This window comes from Rhinatrema bivittatum, chromosome 8 (assembly GCF_901001135.1).
Source record: "Rhinatrema bivittatum chromosome 8, aRhiBiv1.1, whole genome shotgun sequence".
NCBI classification, from domain to species: Eukaryota; Metazoa; Chordata; class Amphibia; order Gymnophiona; family Rhinatrematidae; genus Rhinatrema; species Rhinatrema bivittatum.
The window spans coordinates 41,205,695-41,224,635 of record NC_042622.1 but is presented as its reverse complement, the minus strand read 5'-3'; the positions used below and the strand labels follow the sequence as shown (position 1 = coordinate 41,224,635).

General features: G+C 47.0%; 1 protein-coding gene across 1 annotated transcript; it reads left to right on the top strand.

Annotated features, from left to right (window-relative positions):
* The first annotated feature begins 722 nt into the window (after positions 1-722).
* On the top strand, positions 723-17,698 carry LOC115097260 (lysosomal protective protein-like). The gene is made up of 14 exons (XM_029612926.1): positions 723-987; positions 4,675-4,786; positions 5,192-5,242; positions 5,512-5,602; positions 5,967-6,112; positions 7,996-8,087; positions 10,099-10,183; positions 12,583-12,674; positions 12,992-13,064; positions 13,276-13,424; positions 14,106-14,181; positions 15,754-15,843; positions 16,371-16,472; positions 16,898-17,698. Exons 1-14 carry the CDS (start codon positions 800-802, stop codon positions 16,979-16,981), a joined length of 1,431 nt encoding a protein of 476 aa, XP_029468786.1. The 5' UTR covers positions 723-799; the 3' UTR covers positions 16,982-17,698.
* The last annotated feature ends 1,243 nt before the right edge of the window (positions 17,699-18,941 follow it).

Below are 18,941 nucleotides of genomic sequence, written 5' to 3'. Positions count from 1 at the left end.
TTCTACATCCCTTTCACTTACTTGAGGTCGGTATTACAGTAACAATCTGGGACCATGCTCCAGGGGTCCTTCCAGAACCCTGCAATCGTGGTCCCCTCAATCCATCCATTAGGCGACACCATTGAGTGATGATGGACTCTGTCCAACCCAAGGGCTATGAATGTGTACTAAAACCAGCATCCCCAGCCCTGGTCAGCCCAGGGAGCAGAAAACCTGAACTGTAAATAGAAGCCAGTGCTTCACACAAAGCCGCACACAGCACGGCCAGTGAGCCAGCAGGCTGGTCCTTTTCACCTCTTCTATATTGCACTTCCCTCTGTGTTATCACAGGCATTGCAGAAACCGTCCATAACCAGAGGTCACACATCAGGACTTCCTCTAGGACACACAAATAATAGGTCCTAAATCTAGCTGCTAGGTGTTGCCCTATGAACGCTGACTCCGTATCATCTCAAGCCCTGTCCCATCTGTGAATCAAACCCAGGTCTCCCATGTGCCACTGAACAACTGAGTCAGTCCAGCTACAAAGCTGCATGTGTGTGTGTGTGGGTGTGTGTGTGTGTGTGTGTGTGTGGGTGGGTGTGTGTCTGTCTGTGGTCTTTAATTCATTTAGCAGTTTGATTTTATCACACACTTGAAAACAGACTCCGTGGTTGATATCTTTATAAGCAGCTGCAGCTTTTAGATACCCATAGCCATATTTTTTCTCCTCTCTGAATGCTGAGAGGTGGACAACATCCAATACCGATTCCGCTGGCACCCTGAGTTCTGTAATAACTGAATTGCTGCAGGCTGAGAGATGAATCGATGCCTTCCCTTTCGGGTAACCTCCTTTCTGCTCTCCGTCCTTCTGGTGGGGCGGTTCCAGGTGGAGTCTGCCCCAAAAGCTGATGAGATCGTTGACCTCCCTGGACTGGACATGAAGTTGACCTTCCTACAGTACTCAGGGTATCTGCACATACTGGGGAAAATACACTTGCACTACTGGTCAGTGATGGCTTTATTGGTGTGAGTTCTTGAGCTTAATTGCTAATTAGTGGGGTTACAAGAAAAAATGTGACTGCCGTCAAATTTCAAGTTCCCCAAGGTGTTGGCTTTCTCTGCTGTTTCTGACTTTTATGCCTCTTGCCCCCAGGAGTTTGCTTGCTCAAATTCATCTTTCCAGTTTTATCTTTAGCAGATTAATAGTTTGTGCACTGGGTCAGACATCAGCAGAGCCGGATTTAGGATTACAGAGCCCATAGGCAGAGGACCAGGGGTGGGAGGTATCTCCCCTGGAAATCAGAGAGCAGCAGGCAGAATCCCAGGGGTTTTTTTTGGATGCCTTCAGAATTTGGCACCCTAAGCACATGTCTAAGTTGCCTGTGCCTAAATCTGACCTTGGACTCCAGGTCATGTCTCTTCCTAGCAGCAGAAGAGGCAAACATGGGAGATACCCCTGCAGTGAGGAAGCAGGGCAGAGGGATTCTTGTCCTAAAACAATGAAATAGTACAACATGGTCCACATGAAATGATGCTAAGCAAATCCCCACTGATTAATGACTTCTCACCGTATCCTACCAACCCAATGAGCCTTCTGTATCTTCTTTCGATACTTTTGGTGGAATAGGTGATGTTTGTTTTTAAAAGGAGGATGACTTGTTCCCTATGAGCACGTCATCCCCAAGGTACTGGTGAGCCTGGAGAGGTATAGTCCTTCCACTTTTGGGCATTTTTGGATTTCTTTATTTACCTTTCTAAATCAGAGTACAAAGCAAGTTACAATTGGGTACAGTAGATAGTCCCCTGCCGCAGAGGGCTTACAATTATACAGGGTCATTTATCATTTCGCGCTAGGGCCTTAACGTGTGCATTAAGATGTTATCACACGTGTTAATTCCCTAATACACCACGACAAATAATGCAACACAAATGCATATGCAAATTCCACATTGAGTATTCCAGTGGGAGGAGTTTGGGCGGAGTTAATAGAAATGAGGGGCATTAGCATCAGATGTGATACAGAAATGCATGTTTTAGCGCTAGAAATAACTACAGGTATTTTTCAGTGCATTGTGCTTGTGATAGTCTTGTGTTACAGCGAAAATATTTTTAGCGAATGGGGAGAAAGCCAGTTTTACACTCTCTATATATGTATCACCGTAAAGAGGCACTTTGAATCAGGGTGGGTTTCAGGAGGTGGGGGCAGGGCCGGCGGAACCACTAGGTGAGCTAGGCCTGTGCCTAGGGTGCCGAGATTTAAAGGGCGCCCCCACCGCTTGCGGCCACTTCAGGCGGCAGAATTTTGAAAGAGCAAAAAGTGCCCCTTCAAAATTCTGCCCAACCCCTGCCGATGACCCCCTGGCGTCCAGCGGAGGGCGCAGGAGCAAACTGCCGCTCCCGGGGCCTCGGCTGCCACTAACGAAAATGGCGCCAGTTGCCTTTAGCCCCTACCATGTGACAGGGGCCAACCAATGGCACCGGTAGCCCCTTTCACATGATAGGGGCTGAAGGCCACCGGCACCATTTTGATTAGTGGCAACTGATGACCCGGGAACGGCAGATCACTCCCGGGCTCCCCACTGGACCAGGTGTTTTGTGAGGTTTTTTTTGGGAGTGGGGGAGTGGCGGCATGTGATCCCTCCCCATGGAGTCGGATCTGCGACCGGGGGTGAGGCTGCGGGCGGCACGACGGGAGGGGGAGGGGGGCGGCGCAAGGCTGAAGGTGCCTAGGGTGCCCAATCCCCTTGCACTGGCCCTGGGTGGGGGTGTTTAGGACGATGGTGTTACAGAAACATTCTGAGGTATTCGTAGTAAAATTGACATCGCTAAAGATTTGTAGTCATTATAATGGATGAAAAGTATAACTAGAAGAGATTTGTGTTGTATGAATGTTTCTATAACATCACTCCCCTAAATCCACCCTGATTCAAATTGCCCCTCTAGTGGTATATATACAGAGTCTCTCTCTCTCTCTCTCTTGTATTAATCAGCTAGCGAAGTGATAAATTTATCGCACTTTGCATAAATTACCTATGCAATGTGGCAGCACAGGTAATTAACCTAACCACGCCCCTTTGTATCACGGGCAATATTTCCTCTGTATTTGCTGCATTTTGATAAATCTAGGGGTAAGTTTGCACCTGAAGTAGTGAAGGATGAAGGGACTAACCCCAAGATCCCAGGGAGCATCAGTGGGAGAGGCTTCCCTGGACATCAGCCCCAAACCTCTAACACCTACACTACTCTTCCACTTCATGCTCTTTGATCTATAGTCAGGGCACCCCCACAGTGATAATTGCATGGGGGATTTGTGTTACTTAGGGTGCCTTGAGATTCCACCTGAGAGGCAAATGTCACTCCATTGCAGTGGCTGCAGAGGCTTTGAAACTGGGACAGTCTTTGGTTTGTTCTCAAAAAGTCATTACCTATGTAAACAGTACAATCCTTACTTCACTTTCTTACTTTCTGGCAGCCATTTTAACTCTGTTCTATCATTGTTCATTTTATAAGGTTAAACTGTCAATAGAATGTGTGTACAGCTGGTTTTTGTACATTATAAGTAGGATAAATATGTACATTATAATATGTATATATATATATATATTTTTAAAGATGGCGCTGGCCGTCCATTGGATGGCTCGCGCCATTTTTAAAGATGGCGCCGGCCGTCCAGTGCTCCTACCATGTGACAGGGGCCGGCCAATGGCACGGTTACCCTGTCACATGGTAAGGGCAAAGGGCCATCGGCGCCATTTTTATTAGTGGCAGCCGATGGCCCGAGAGCGGGAGATCGCTCCCGGGGCCCACTGGACCACCAGGTAAGGGGGGTCGGGAGGGTGGCGGAGGCTAAGGGAGCGGTTTTAAAGGGTCGGGGTGGGTTTTTTGTTTATCGGCCGACAGCCCGAGCACGAGAGAATGCTCCCGGGACCCCCGCTGGACCACCAGGTAATTTTAAAATGTTTTTGGGAGAGTCGGGAGGGTGGTGGAGGCTAAGGGAGTGGCTTTAAAGGGTTGGGGTGGGTTTTTTGTTTATCAGATCGGGCGCAGCCGATAAAAGAAAAAATGATCGGGCCAGGAAAAAAAAAAATGCACGATTTGAATCGGAACCGGAGCCGAACCGATTCCGGTTCCGATTTATATCTCTACTCCTGTGTGCTGTTTCTAAAACAGGAGAAAAACTTGGTATTGTAGTGTGTAAATTTACATGTGTGTCTTTGTATTTAAAGGCAGAAAGAAAGCTGAAAGGACTTATCCATTTTATCTGAAATATATTCCAGATGGGCTAAATTTTTCTGAAGCATGTAGGGTTAAAGATGGTTGACAAACTCACTTTAATTATAAACCAACCAAACTGGAGAGCAGTTGTTATGTGGATCCACCAGTCTGAAAGCTGACTACTTAAATATACATCAGCAGAAAGTGTGTGCTGTAACTCTATTTTATTAACTTTCTTTTTTTTTTTAATACATATTTTAGCTCTTCTACTGGGAAAATCTCTCAGCAGACTGCAGGCCTCCTCTCCTGCTTTGCAGTTCCTGTCTTCCTGCCATAAGGGAGAAGTGGGATTAGCCCTGCTGATGCAGGGAAGAAGTGACCTCTTATTGAGGGGGTGGGGGAGGAGACGCACAGACAGGCAGCCCTGCTGGGACAGTCCGGCAGAACTGCACCCTCAGCCTGTGTGTCTCTCCTCAGGTTTGTGGAGTCTCGGGAAGATCCCAGGAACAGCCCTGTGGTCCTGTGGCTGAATGGGGGACCTGGCTGCAGCTCCTTGGATGGCCTTCTCACAGAGCACGGCCCTTTCAAGGTCAGGGACTCTTCATGGCTCGGACGTTGCCATATCAAACCTGTTTTGTAGTTCTCTAGGGCTACAGTTCTCCACCCTTGCAAAAGAGTAACAAGAAGTAGATCAGCTGGAGTCCGGTTCCCTCTCTTCCTCTCCGTCCAGTGAATATCTAAATGCTCTGAACTCTCCCATTTTCCTTTGGGCAGGTCATAGAAACAGACTGTAGAGTACATACTAGGGATGCCCCACCTAACCCTGGCTCCCCCTAGATATATAAGACCCTAATGTTTCCCCTCTCTGTCACCCAGGTTTCATTTTAGCAGACAATGAGACTCCTCTTTCCTTTTGCGCTCTCCGATGATCACCATTTTCTGTCTAATCTATCTGAGCTGATTCTAAGGACCTCTCTTCCTTTTCTTGTTTTAGATTCATACAGATGGCAGAACTCTGAAGCACAACCCCTATGCCTGGAACAAGGTGCGCCCCAGGAGTTCTCTTGCTGGATCATTCCCTTTTTCAGGAACATTAGGTGCCCTGCAGCTCCTGCTCCAGGAAGATAGCAAGCCCTAGTTGATGCTGCTGCAAGATGCCATGCATTGGAGAGGCTGAAAGAGGGTCAAAAGTCTCATTGAGTCCCAGCCTTTCTGAATGGAGGCTGCCATTAATGTCTGCGTCAACCCTCTAATGTCAGTGTTACAGGGACATAAAAAGTTCCTCAATTTTGTTTCTTTAAATTCTGTCTATAGATTGCCAATGTGCTTTACCTGGAGTCTCCTGTAGGGGTCGGGTTTTCTTACTCGGCTGACAAGAACTATGACACTAATGACACACAGGTGAGCTTTGAACTTAGCGGTCTGTAACAGAGAAGCAATCCTTCCCTGAGGACGGCTTACAAACACTTTACAGGACACAGATACTATACTTCTATATAAAAGGTATTCCTCTGTTTTATATTTATTTCACTGGGACATATCTCTAGCTGGAGGGAGGGGGCAGTGGTGTCTGAAGAGGCCTCAAAGGAGATAAAATTTAGGAGAAAATTTAGGAGACCCAATGAATCTCATCCGAGGAGAGAAGGGAAGGGTTTCTGGCAGAGAGGACCGTGATGTAAATTAGAACAAGTGATGTATTCCTGTCCCCAATCTGGGCTTCGCAGTATCCAGTGCCTGGTGCTGTGAGGGGTCCGGGAGCAGGGGTGCAGGCAGCAGACCCTCACTTTTGCTTCTTCCTGGTTTTCTCCCCGAATATAGCAAGAATGAGCTCTTCCTCACTGGAGAAAGCTATGGAGGCTTTTATATCCCAACCCTCGCTGTATTAGTGATGCAGGACTCCAGCCTGGACCTGAAGGTAGGAAGTGTCTGGAGAATGGGGTCCTACTGTTCCTCCAGCAGGGCCCAAGCACGCTGCTCCTTGGTATTTTCACTTTGCTGTTAGTGGGAGGATGGGTTAAGTTTCATGATATCTGCATGCTGCTGTCATACCAAACTGAGAAATCCAGTCACTTTAGGTAAGGAGATTAAAGAGGGCAATGTTTGACACCCTATGGGCATATTGAAAGCAAATTTTCAAAGGGAAACTACCCTTAGAGTTTTCCTTTGAAAATGTGGGTTTATGCAGATGGAAAGTCCACATGTAGATATGAAAATGAAATCTTTGTATGTACTTTCACTCTCCGTCCCCCACATCTCCCCAACTCCAACCCCCTGTTTGTTGTTTTCATCAGGGTAAAAGTGTGCGGGCTCTTTCACAGCACATGTCCCTTTACCCACCCTGAAGGGTAGCAATCTTCAAAGGGCCTTTTTATGCAGGTAATAGGTAAACAACATTTACTTGGATAAAGTTTTGAATATTGCCCCCAAAAAGAGTGCAAGAAAAAAAAACAAACACAAAAATAAAGCATTATTAGCAACTGAGTTGTGGAGGGGGCTGGAGAAAGCTTAGACAGGAACAACAAAATAGAAATAAACCATAAGATCTCCTTGTAGTTGCTCATACTTGACATTACGTCTTGAAGTGGATCTACCTCTTTGTGTGTGTTTTCTGGAGCCTCAGCAGGAGATGCACAGAGCAGCTGGAAGTAGGGTTGCCAACTAGCTCCAGATTTTCAGGACAGGTTGATCCAGTCTTGGATTTATCTTATTGCATTCAGGAACTTGTATGCTTATTTTTCTGAAAAAATGCATAGGTAAATCAGAACTGCAATTCACTGCATGCAATGGAGTAAAATCAGGACTGGGTCAACCTGACCTGAAAATTCAAAGCCAGTTGGCAACCCTAGCTGGAAAGTCTCACTCTGTTTTACAGCTCCCCACTTTTGCTGTTGGTGGTATTCTGGGCTAGTTTCTTTTACATATTTATTAGATCGGGGTGCAAAATGATTTCCAGCTGTCTTTATGATAACGTATACACTTTGTAGTCTCTCTCAATATCCCACTATCACTATTGACGACTTGTGTTGCAAGCTTTAGAAACTTGCTCACAATTTCTTTCCCCTTATCTTGAATATATTATAGAATGTACATTGGCTACCAGGTTATACTGAATCTGCAAAGGTATTTTTTCCCAACACTTTCTTTTTCAATTTGGTGAAATTATACAGGTAAACTGTTACCTTGTGATTTGCACTTCTAAAGGTTCCTCACAGATTACACATGAAGGAACATCCTCAGCTACTTACTTGGGATTCTGTTGGGTAATTTCAGTAGCGGTCTACTTTGCAGTTTACAGTAATAGTAGGGTCCTTGCTAGAAATGAGCACACACAAGGTTGTGCCCCAACTCTCAAGGTGCCCAAGATCCCACTCTCACCTCCTCCTCCTCAGCACCCCGGCTAGGCACATCTAACCTGACCACTCCTCCTGCCATTGGCACCTCCCTTCTCCCTCTCCGGTGCGGTTCACAGATTAGTTATTTGAACCCTGCAAGACTCCATAGATACAGAACACCACCTGATTCAAAGGGCTGATCTATGAACCATGCGGGCTGCATGGATTCAGCAGGGACAAGAAGAACTGCTGGGTTAGAGGTGCCATGCCGGGGCCTCAAGGGGGAGATGAGAGAGAGGTGCTGGTCAGCAGGAGCAGGAAGAGGCTCAGAGGTCTTGGGGAGGAGGACTGGGAGATGAGGTAGTGAGCGGTGACTCCTAGATTGAGTGGGGGTGAAAGCAGGGAAGCAGAGATTGGGTCGTAGAGCATGAGATGTGGGATTTAACTGAGTGCTTCTGTTTTGTAGGGGATTGCTGTTGGAAATGGGCTGATCAGTTATAAGATCAATGCAAACTCCTTGATGTACTTTGCTTATTACCATGGGCTCTTTGGATCCAGGTAAGGACACCTTATAACAGGGGGCTTACATTCTTGCTTAAACATCTGAAATTTAATGAGAGTATTAGATCTTCAACACAGCTCCTAACTGTGGCCCCAAAATACCGACCATGATCTTGAAGAGCTGCTTGTTCTCACCTAAGAGATGAAAGCCTGTTTTACTCTTGGAAGTACAGGAGATAGGGGGTGTGAGGCCAGGGGCAAGTCAGCGGGATCTCTAGTTGGAGGTGGTGATGGGGGGGATCCTTTCAGTGTGCAACCTGGGCCAGCTGCCCTTACACCCAAACTCTACGGCCTGTGTACTGGAGCTGACCTGCAGAGCTCCATTTTCCAGCCCACCATGCTTTTATAGTTTACTTCTGGCAGCCGCATTCAGCCCGTGGAGGCCTCCACGTGCGCAGTGGTGGCAGAAAGGTTGCCAATTTTTCCCAGGCCTCAGAAATGGAAGAAGACGTGTGTGGTGACAACAATGGGCTGCTGGGGTTCCCGGGTCCTGCCAGTAGTAGAGGAGCCAGCATGACTCATGGTGATGGAGAGAACAGGCCCCACTAGAGAAAGATAAAAAAAAATGCAAGAGATGGGGGGGGGGGGAGAGGGAGCATGAGTGAGAGGGAATGGAGGGGGAGTGAAGAAGAGTGAAAGGAAGGAAGGAATGAGGGGAGATCAGGGAAGGAGTAAATGGGAGTGTTGGGGGGATGAGGGAAGGTGAGAGAGGGGGTTTGCCATATACAATCTTCCCCCTCAGTTGCAGGGGAATCATGGTTGCCAACTTCTAAGAAATCCTAAAAAAATTGATTACTGACCTTTTACTATCTGCCACACCCCTGGGAACTCGGCCCCCTGCCTCCTTTCCCTCCCATGCTGACACCACTGAAAAGGACCAGACAAGCCTGCGTCCACCCCCACCCCCCTCGCTCAGCAAAGTCAGATTCTGTCCTCTCCCAATATGAAATGTCCTATTTGCTCCTTCCCTTTAAAAGCATGGGAACCTCTACCTGAGGGACAAAATGATCCATTGCCTTCCAAATAAACCATAACAAATGGAGAACCTTAATGATTTTGTTCTAATCGCCCACTGCATTATCTAAAACTATGTTCCTATTCCGGTTGCTTTTAACCTCAGCCCCAGGTAGCTGTGGAATTTGTAGCTCAGGATTTTCCAGGTGCACGCAGCATAGAAAGATGACAGAGGCCCTTTGTGCAGACAGCGGCACGCACTGTGCAGCTTCTTCTAGTGGGCACTAGAGGGCATCGTAGCCTCTGTAGCATGAAGTTTGCAAATTATCAGGTTGGATGTGGCAGCCTTTCATTAGAAAGAAGGAGATTAAGTTGTTGGGTGCCCTTTTTTGGTGTCAGAAGAAATATTGGACTTCATTTATGTGAAAATCGTTGAGAAATAGTTCACTTAAAACTGTTTAAAATACAAAGCTCTGCAGCCTTCCACCACTTAACTTCAATGTTTCCGTTCCCCGCACTGATGCCCTGGTGCTTCCTACCCCCGCAGGAAACAGCACTGAGAAGCTCACAGTGCCCAGTGGGATAAAGTGTGTCTCTGTATTAAGGGACAGGGCATCGGGGAGTATCTCCAGAGAATGCTCCCTGGGTGCCTGCCAGTAAATCAGATGGACTCAGAATATGCTGTTTGCAGCTTTCACAGTCAGCTTTTGTGCTGTTTGACAGCGAGAGCTGCACAGCCAGCAGCTAGCAGTGTCTGAAGGTGGGGGACTGGAGGGCGGCGGGGAGGGTGGGCTTTCCAGTTTACTCCATTCTTTTCAGGACTGGCCAGTCCAGCCCCACTTTTACCTCCCTGCATGCATACATGTGCAGCCTTGCTTCCTTACGGGGGGGGGGGGGAGGGAGTTGAACTACATTTCCATGCATGCAGTGGGGTAGCAAACCCAGGGTTGCAGAAACCTGTTCTGAAACAAACATTTGGGAAGCAGTGATGACCTGTGGTGGGGGGTATCTGTGCATCTGTGTAAGAAGTGTTATCGTAATGACTTCCTTGCAGCCTGTGGACAAGCCTGCAGAAGTGGTGCTGTGAGGATGGAGAGTGCAACTTTTTTGACAGCACGTCTATAATTTGCAATAGAAAAGTAAGTTTGATCCATGGGAGGGTAGAGGTGGGGGGAGAGCATATAGGAGGTGATGAGAATTGCAGTGGAGAGAAGGATAATGTGGGGATGCCCAGTGGTGGGGGAAGAAGGTGGTGATGGTGGGTCTGGGAGGAAGGGGCCTTGGTAGAGAAGAGGGTGGTGGTTATTACACAGAATGAGGGAGGAGGATTGATAACTGAAGTTAATTCAGGAGATTAAGACCTACACGTGTGGTTTACATGGAGAGCCCTCAGCCTGGTAGAGAAACGCAGATACAGTGTGCACTCAGCTAGAATGTGAGCCTGGGCTGCCACTATAGGGACCTTCGTTTTCAGTTTTTATCTCATTTTGCCTGGGAATTTCTGTGTTGGAACAGAAACAGTATCAGTGGAAAGATTATTTTTCTACTGATTTTTCTCCACTGTGTTATATTGGAGTCATTTTTCCACATTGAAATTCCCATGCAAAATAAAAAGTGAAAACGAAGGTCCCTGCCCATGTAGCAGACCTCTGCTGGCCATGAGAATGGGTCTCTGGGGATAGTTGGAACATATTTCAAGACCCTACAGGTAGGAACATTCAGTGACCGACTCTCAGAGCCCCGCAGAGAGTCCAGGAACGGATCTGTTCGTCTCTGCTCTTTACCTGAGAGAACGATCAGGCAAAAAGGCTTCACAGAAGCTAAGCTGTGATTATCATGCACAAGCCCGTCCAAGGGATTCTGGAATGGATGAATTCCTTTAGTTTCCGGTTGGGTAATGCAGTTACACAATATCAGAACTACCTTGGTCATGGATGCTCTTCCCACTTGGGTACAATTGTTGACTTATTTATGCACATTTGATATGCTGCCTTTTTCTACATAAGTCACACAGCGGTTTGCATTAAAGCTGACATACAGTGTGTGGTAATGCACATATAGAGACTCAACCTTATGACAGGAAGCAGACTGGAGTAGATACCTGTATGTAGATAAGATGGGTGGGAAGGGTACATTTAGGCCATTAAGGAGGAATAAAAGAATTAGAAAGTACAAGATAATTAATAATATGCACGAAGTGTTCAGTGCATACATAGACAAGATGAGCCCCTAGTGCAGGGATAGTAAGAACCGGATGAGTAGAATTAGCCTAGTGGTTTACAAAGGTTATTTATTTATTTATCGAGTTTTATATACTGTCGTTTGGTTTCGCCATCACAACGGTTTACAAAATTACGATGGTTAAGAAGGTTTCCAAAAAAGGTTCAAATGATTGTTAACATAGAGACATCAATTTGCAAAATTATTTTGTTGATTAGTTCTTACATATTTCGATTCTTTGTTATAATATAATCTTGTATTGAGTTGTGAGCTAAGTTGAACTAAGCAACTGGCAAAAAGCAGAATATCAAATGTTCATTAATAAAATTACTCTCCAAGCAGTCAAATCTAAAAAAAAATGGCTAATGCCCAGCTATAAGTAGATCATCCTCGAGATTTCACAGATTGGAATCATTGTAGCACTCTGTGGAAATGATTCTTCCAAGAAGCACTATCCCATAGATCCCATCAGCTGAATGGTATTTGTTTCCCAGCCTCAGATGTCCTAAATCTCTATTAAATTTGTTCCTTTAGTCAGATCAGAAATGTTACCTTTGCTTCTCTCTCCCTTTCTAAGGATGACTCTCTCTACTAGCACTAGCACTCTTTCTCAAGCATGTGCCATTAACTCCCCTGCCCACAGAGTGTCTAGGACTGGACCCTACCACTCTTCCCTTGCTAAGGAAGCAGTCCTATTAAACATAATGCTGTGATGCTATGGGCCTTAAAATGCTAGTGAAAACAGCCCATGCAATGCCCCCTCTTGCTCCCTGTTTTCTGAAGTTTATGGAAAGGGAGTGGGGTTAGGAACACCACAGCACCAATCGTGCATAGGGTGGCAAAACCCTAAATCCATCACTGCTGGAAACCAGGCCTGCTCCTGAGGAAGGAGGAGAGGGTGTCTGCTGGGAACCAGGCCTGCTTCTGGGGAGGAGGGAAGGAGGTGAGCCTGCTTGCTTGGGTACCAGGTCTATGCCTGGGGAGAAGAGTGATGGGTGACTCCTGGGGTCCACTGTTTGGTCCCTATTGGAGAGGAAAAGTGGAGTACCAGGTGTCAGGCCAAGAAGAGGAGAGGAGAGGGCTGCCATAAAAACTGGCCCCATCATTTCAGTTTTTGCTTTGGTTCCTGCTTCTTGGATTTGGAGCAGTGCTACGGTCCCCTGAATCCCGTCAAAGACCATGGCATGTCCATCGCATGTGGTAAAAGACAATTTCAGAGGGAGAGAACTGTGCAGCACACCATTTGCGATCTTTAGCAGGATAATTACCAAGCCATCTGGCACTTCTACTAATAATTTTCTTTTCATTATGCTTTTAGGTCTCTGAGGCAAATGGTATTGCGTACAATCCAAGGATAAATATCTATAATCTCTACAGCCTCTGTGAAACGGAAACACATGGAGAGATCAGGTAGGAACATCATCTCAGTGTGAGATTTCTTCTGTCATTGGGAGGTGGAGTCCCACAGAGAATTCTGATCTCAACCTTTTCCCTCGAGTTTCCGTTCAGTCTGGGTGCGCATTCCAGTCAAGCATGAGCCTGTATTATGTTCCTTCAGACCCTGCACGAGAAGCAAGACTCGCAATTCCAGCTTCTGTGCACAGGACAATCCTCGTGCTGTGGCAGCATTGGCACTCTCGGATGCTGTACAATGAAGGCACTCTGACTCCCCGAGCTGCAACAATCCAGTCTTGTTTCCAATGCAACACTTTTTTTATTCGTTTCAGATATATGAGAGACCTGAATGTCATCCATCGTTTTGAAAACCTTTTGTTAAAATTCCCAGAGCAGAAGAGGGTGGTGAGTGCCAATCTGTCACACTAACCCATGCCCTGAGATTGTAAGGGAGGGAGTGAAAGGGTTCAGGGTACCTATGCTGTATTCTGCTCTGAGAAACCCAGAGCACATAACCAAAGGGAAACTGTTTCTGTATCTAGCAGGAATAACCTCTGCTTTACACATAGAAACGTGGAACCCATGTTACACTGAATCCCTTTCGACTTGCCCATAGATTCAACTCCACATGGCCAAGTTCCAGAAGCCACTGAAAGGCGGCATGCCATGTATAAATGCAACAGCCTCCAGGATCTTCCTGAACAACCCTGAAGTGAGGAAAGCCCTGCATATTCCTGCAGAAGTCCCAGAATGGGAGCTGTGCAAGTAAGGAGCATGACAGAGGCCCCACACCGAACTCTATACCTAGACCCACCCTTCTCCCACATTAGCAATATAGGTGCAATATTGCAGTCCTGCTGGCAGCAGAGGATCCAGGAGGATGCCATTGGGTGGAGGGAAGGGAGTTGGTTTGTCTATACATGTTTCGTGGGGAAGGGGGGGAATCAGAGATGCAGAAAAGGCTAATGCACCAAGCCAGCTGTGCAGAGTCAGTGTACTATCCTTACTGCCAGCCCCCAGGTGGCCTAACTTTATTATGGCCATGTAAGCTTGATAAATGTTACACATTTTAGCATTCAGGGAGATAAGAGTGCAGTACTTTATTATTCCCCTATGTAAATCATGTGCAGTCATAGGGCTGTGACCTAGCATTGGTGAAATCCTGCTAAAAGTGGCTTAGCTTGTGAGCCAACACATGCACCCTGCACTGTAGTGTCTTGGCCCCTAAGAGTCACTGTGTGCAAATCATGCTGAAAGAGCGTCTTTAAGTACAGGCTGCTTCATTAAGAGATAACGAGCGCACACATACGTGCTGTTCTGGATCAAACAGCTCCAAGTGCGTATCCTGCTTCAGAGTGGGAGGGATGGATCTGGAGATCCCCGCAGTTTGCACGCTTGTGCATTGGGGTTTAGTATACTATAGATGTCCGAACTTTTTCTTCACAGTGATGAGGTGTTCCGGAACTATGATAGTCTGGTTGAAAATGTGACAGAGCAGTATCTCAAGCTGCTGAGCACGAAGGTGAGTGGAGAGATAGCGATAGCCCACAGAAGGGTGGCATGACTGATTCTTTTCTGGGCAGAGAGCTTAACAGGAGTGCCACTTCTCTGGCTAGGCTATGTGATAGGCCAGGGATGGCCAACTCTGGTCCTCGAGAGCCACAAACAGACTAGGCTTTCAGGATATCCGCGATGAATATCCACGAGAAAGATTTGCATGCACTGCCCCTCCACTGTATGCAAATCTATCTCTTGCATATTTATTGTAGGCATCCTGAAAACTTGGCCTGTTTGTGGCTCTCGAGGACTGGAGTTTGCCACCCCTGTGATAGGCGCTTGTTTGCCTCTGACATAAGGGATGAGGTTCCCAGCCCTTCTTGTGTGGAAAGAGACGAGGGCGGAGGGGGAAGGCTGTGAATGGCCCTATCTGGCCACCGGCCAGGTGCACTGCAGAGGGGAGCCAGCAAAACCTGTACGGCAGCTCACAAATGTGCGGCACATCGAGCACATCAGGACAGATGGATACGGGTCCGTCCATGTGTCAGACGCTCGGAGGCATAAAAAGGCTCCTGTAATCTCACATGTTGGACATGGGGATTTTTTTTTCTTGCTTTTCTTCCTTTCTCCTTTTTTTGATTCCAGCTCAGTCAAAACCATTTTAATAGGACCCTCCCTCCCAATGTTCCCACTCTGGTCAATGCAGCAATGGTCCTCAGGCTGGGAACCCCATATCATGGGCTCTAAACTCAGCCGCCAGGTATTACTTTTCATAGTGACCCCAGGGGCTATGAATGCTGCCCCCTCAGCATCCCCATCCGACCCAGCGTGCTGAAGGCCTGATCTGGGAACTGAACTGTGGACCTTTGCATGCCACTGCAGTGCCTCCGGGCCGGCCACCCCATTCTCACTGGCACTACAGTGGCCGGAGAAAGAGTTAAACCATAGACCCAGTAAACAAGAGGAAAAAATAACCCGGTGCCATCTTCTTTTGGCCGCTGCAGGGACTAAACTCAATACTTGCAAAAGAATCGGGAGAAGGTTTTGATGAAAAACAATAAAATCAAACCAGTGCAAAAGATTGCAGTGCAGCAGCTGCTGCCAGAGCTGTTTTAGTTTTATCAGGCGGTCTGGATCATAGTCTTTCTATGCCAAGTATCAGAGGTCCTTTCCTATATCCAAACCTGTTTGACATGTCCGATCTGCTGGGCCAAGCCTTCTGCATACCTGCGTTCCTCATTATTCTGCTTTTGTTTCTGGATTAAGGGTGGAACACAAACACTCTTCTGCCCTGTGCTCTTGTGATAACCACCTCACCTCTTTGCTGTACTGCTCCCTGTCTGACTCGGAGAAGGCCGGAGCTGTGCAGTGGAAATATCTGCGCTGGGTGAGGAGCTGCAGTGGTGGGCCAGTGCAAATGGTTGGGGCAGACCCTCTGCTCTGGCTTATTTTACCCCTCACTCCTCTGGGATTAGCTCTGCTTATGTATGAATTTTTCCATTCTGTCAATGGTTTTGTATGAGTTTCAGAAACCAGGAAAGCATTGTGGCTTTCCTCCCGTAAAGCCGTGTTTGTGTGTGCCTCTTACTCTCCTCAGAAATATCGGATCCTGCTGTATAATGGAGATGCGGACATGGCCTGTAACTTCATGGGAGTTGAATGGTTTGTGGACTCTTTGAAGCAGAAGGTAAAGGGGGAAATGGATGGGATGGGACCTGGGGTAAGGCTGGTTCCTTCAGAATAGAGGATGGGCAGGATAAGCTACAAGATGAGGTGCCTCAGGGTGTAGAGAGGGATAAGGGATGGAGGGAGACAGACAGGAGCAGGTGCCTCAGGGTGTAGATAAGGATAAGGGATGGAGGGAGACAGACAGGAGCAGGTGCCTCAGGGTGTAGAGAGGGATAAGGGATGGAGGGAGACAGACAGGAGCAGGTGCCTCAGGGTGTAGAGAGGGATAAGGGATGGAGGGAGACAGGCAGGAGCAGGTGCCTCAGGGTGTAGAGAGGGATAAGGGATGGAGGGAGACAGGCAGGAGCAGGTGCCTCAGGGTGTAGAGAGGGATAAGGGATGGAGGGAGACAGGCAGGAGCAGGTGCCTCAGGGTGTAGAGAGGGATAAGGGATGGAGGGAGACAGACAGGAGCAGGTGCCTCAGGGTGGAAGGTGGCAGGCATCCAGGACCTTTGGCTTGGCTCTGAATCTGAGCTCCTGGATAGTTGCAGGGCACACGCAGAGCCTGGATCTACAAGGATGGGAACGAGACCCAGATTGGAGGCTTCGTCAAGGAATTCACCAATATCATGGCGCTCACAGTCAAGGTAAACGTGCTCTGTTGAGGTTTTGGGAGAAGGAGGCCTGTGGACATGAGTCTTTATTTCCCAGCCCAGCTGTGTCTTAAGTTTGACAGCTTGGGTCTGAGTGTAAAGTGAAGACTCCAGACTTGCTGCCTCTCTACAACGTTGCACAGTGGTGGGCAGGAAGTGCTCATCCTGGAAGGGGAGCCTCCAAGACTGCCAATAATGCACATTTCATACTGTTTGTGAAACATGGAGCATTGTGCATTTCTTATATTGTATAAATGCTGAGTAATCATTAGAAGCTGAGTAGAGGTTCTCTGGGTAGAGGTTCTCTGGTTTTGTCTGCTCCTGCTTTGCAGCTGCCGGAACAGCTGGCTGCCTCTGCTCCTGATTTCTCTAGGAGCAGTCGGCTGTATAACCCCTGTGCTAATTCTTCTCTTTCACAGGGAGCTGGCCACATGGTGCCCACTGACAATCCCAGATTGGCCTTCATTGTTTTTAGCCGTTTCCTCAAGAATGAGCCGTTCTAAGGGGTGCAGGAGTGGAGGCTGCTGCGATGACGGCACGCCAGACCTACTTACCAGTCCAGCTCTGGTTTATTTTGGATGATTTGCTGCTGCTTCCTTTCTTCACCTCTCCTGCACACATTCCTTCCAGCACTTGTGGCATTGTATGAGTAATTTATTCATAGAACTGGCAAAAACCAGGAAAGCCTGCTGTAAGGTAGCATTCTTGCAAACCATGGAGATGCAGGTTGTGAATGGTTAGAGCACAGAGCAGGAGTCCAGACACAGGAGCTCTCCTCTCAAACTCATTCCCCTAATCTTTCAACCAAGATGATTGATCAGGGAGATGCTCCTTGCTCTTATAGCGAGATAAGGGCTGGTTTTGGATCTCTTCTTGCTATTCAGCACCTTGGTTGCAGCTGCTGCTCAGGGCATATTCCCTTTCCTCCAGATGTGCCCTGACTGGTTGTCAGGCAGCTGCAGGGCACAGTGACCGTCACAACAGCTGTTTTTCCAGTCTCTTACATGTGTGTTGTAATGTAAACCCGGTCCTCTGAGGCAGAGAGAATGCAATAGGAAGGGAACAGTTTGCTCTGGGTTGCTGTGACTCGAGAGCACATGTTAGAGGGAATAGAGTTTGACCCAGATGGCTATTTCAACCCTGTAGGCATGTGATAAATGAACAAAAAAAGCAAAATAATTCCACTAATATCTCCATGAATTAATTCAAACAAAAAAAAAGTGGGAAGAAAACTACTGCCATACACATTAACATCTGTTAGTGAGTTAGTTTGATTTATTTGATAAATTGCATTTCTTCCATTTAAATCAACATGAGGTACAATGAAAGCATTTAAAATAAACAAGAAATAAAATAGAAAGCATATACAATAAAATGAACATAACATAGTGACATCAGGCAGGGTGTTAGGAAGGATGCAAGAAATACAATTAATAAAAAGAACAAAACAAAACTTAGTGGGTCCTTATTTTACTTCTTAGATAAAGAAGCAGAGGCCATAGAGCACAGTGGGTTCAGAGAGAACTGATGTGACTTTATATGCTGTTGCTCCTAGCTCTGTATCAGACTTATGCAACCACTTCTGCACATTGCAGCCATGTTCTGATTGTTTTCCATCTTTTGATATTGGATCTCGCTCTAAGCCACTTGTAGGCATTGCTTGGGCCGTGCTTTGTTGCCCAGCACTGTTCTTTCTGAGCGTTTGTTTCCAGGTATAAAAGTGAGTCCCACCTGCACTCTGGCACAGTGTGCACTAAATGCAATACTGCGGGGGGGGGGCTGTAAATAATGGGGTTCAGAGGGGAGAGCAGCAGATTGCAGCATGCACTGGCCAGGCACAGTGGAACCAGAGGTGGCAGATGTTGGTTCCCTGGGTTCTGGTTCTGACTCGGGTGTACAAGTTCTGCTGCGATCTTGTCCCTTGACACTGGTCTACTTGAGCACATGTAAGCGCTGGTTTTAGTGCTTGTTGATGTTTATAATATCTGTAATCCTTATGTTTGATTTGGAGGAATATCGCCTGCAACGAGCTTAGGAATTTGCTCCATATTTTAGAATAATGACTATGAACCTGCTGTTATAATAAAAGAAGATTTTCCTTTTAAAATGGCTTCCATGAAAGACTGAATTATTTTTCGATTGTGGTATTCTCACTGTACACTGGTTGGTCACTCTTAAGGCAATAAGAGTGTGGGAGAACCAAAAGCAGTCATGAGGAGGAATAAGAGACATCCCCTTGTCCAGAATTGATAGGGATGGCATCGGCAGCACCCTGGAGTGGTTTTATTTATTTATTTTTTTTTTAGGACAACAGTTTCGTTCTGCTACAACCCACCCTGAATACAAGGGTTAGGCAGCCAGAACAAGTTTATAAAAAGAAAATACCATTAAGGCAATCTCTCCCCACACTCATTTGACGCCCTCTTCATGGTCTTCCCTGCAGTTTCTCAGGCTGTAATATTA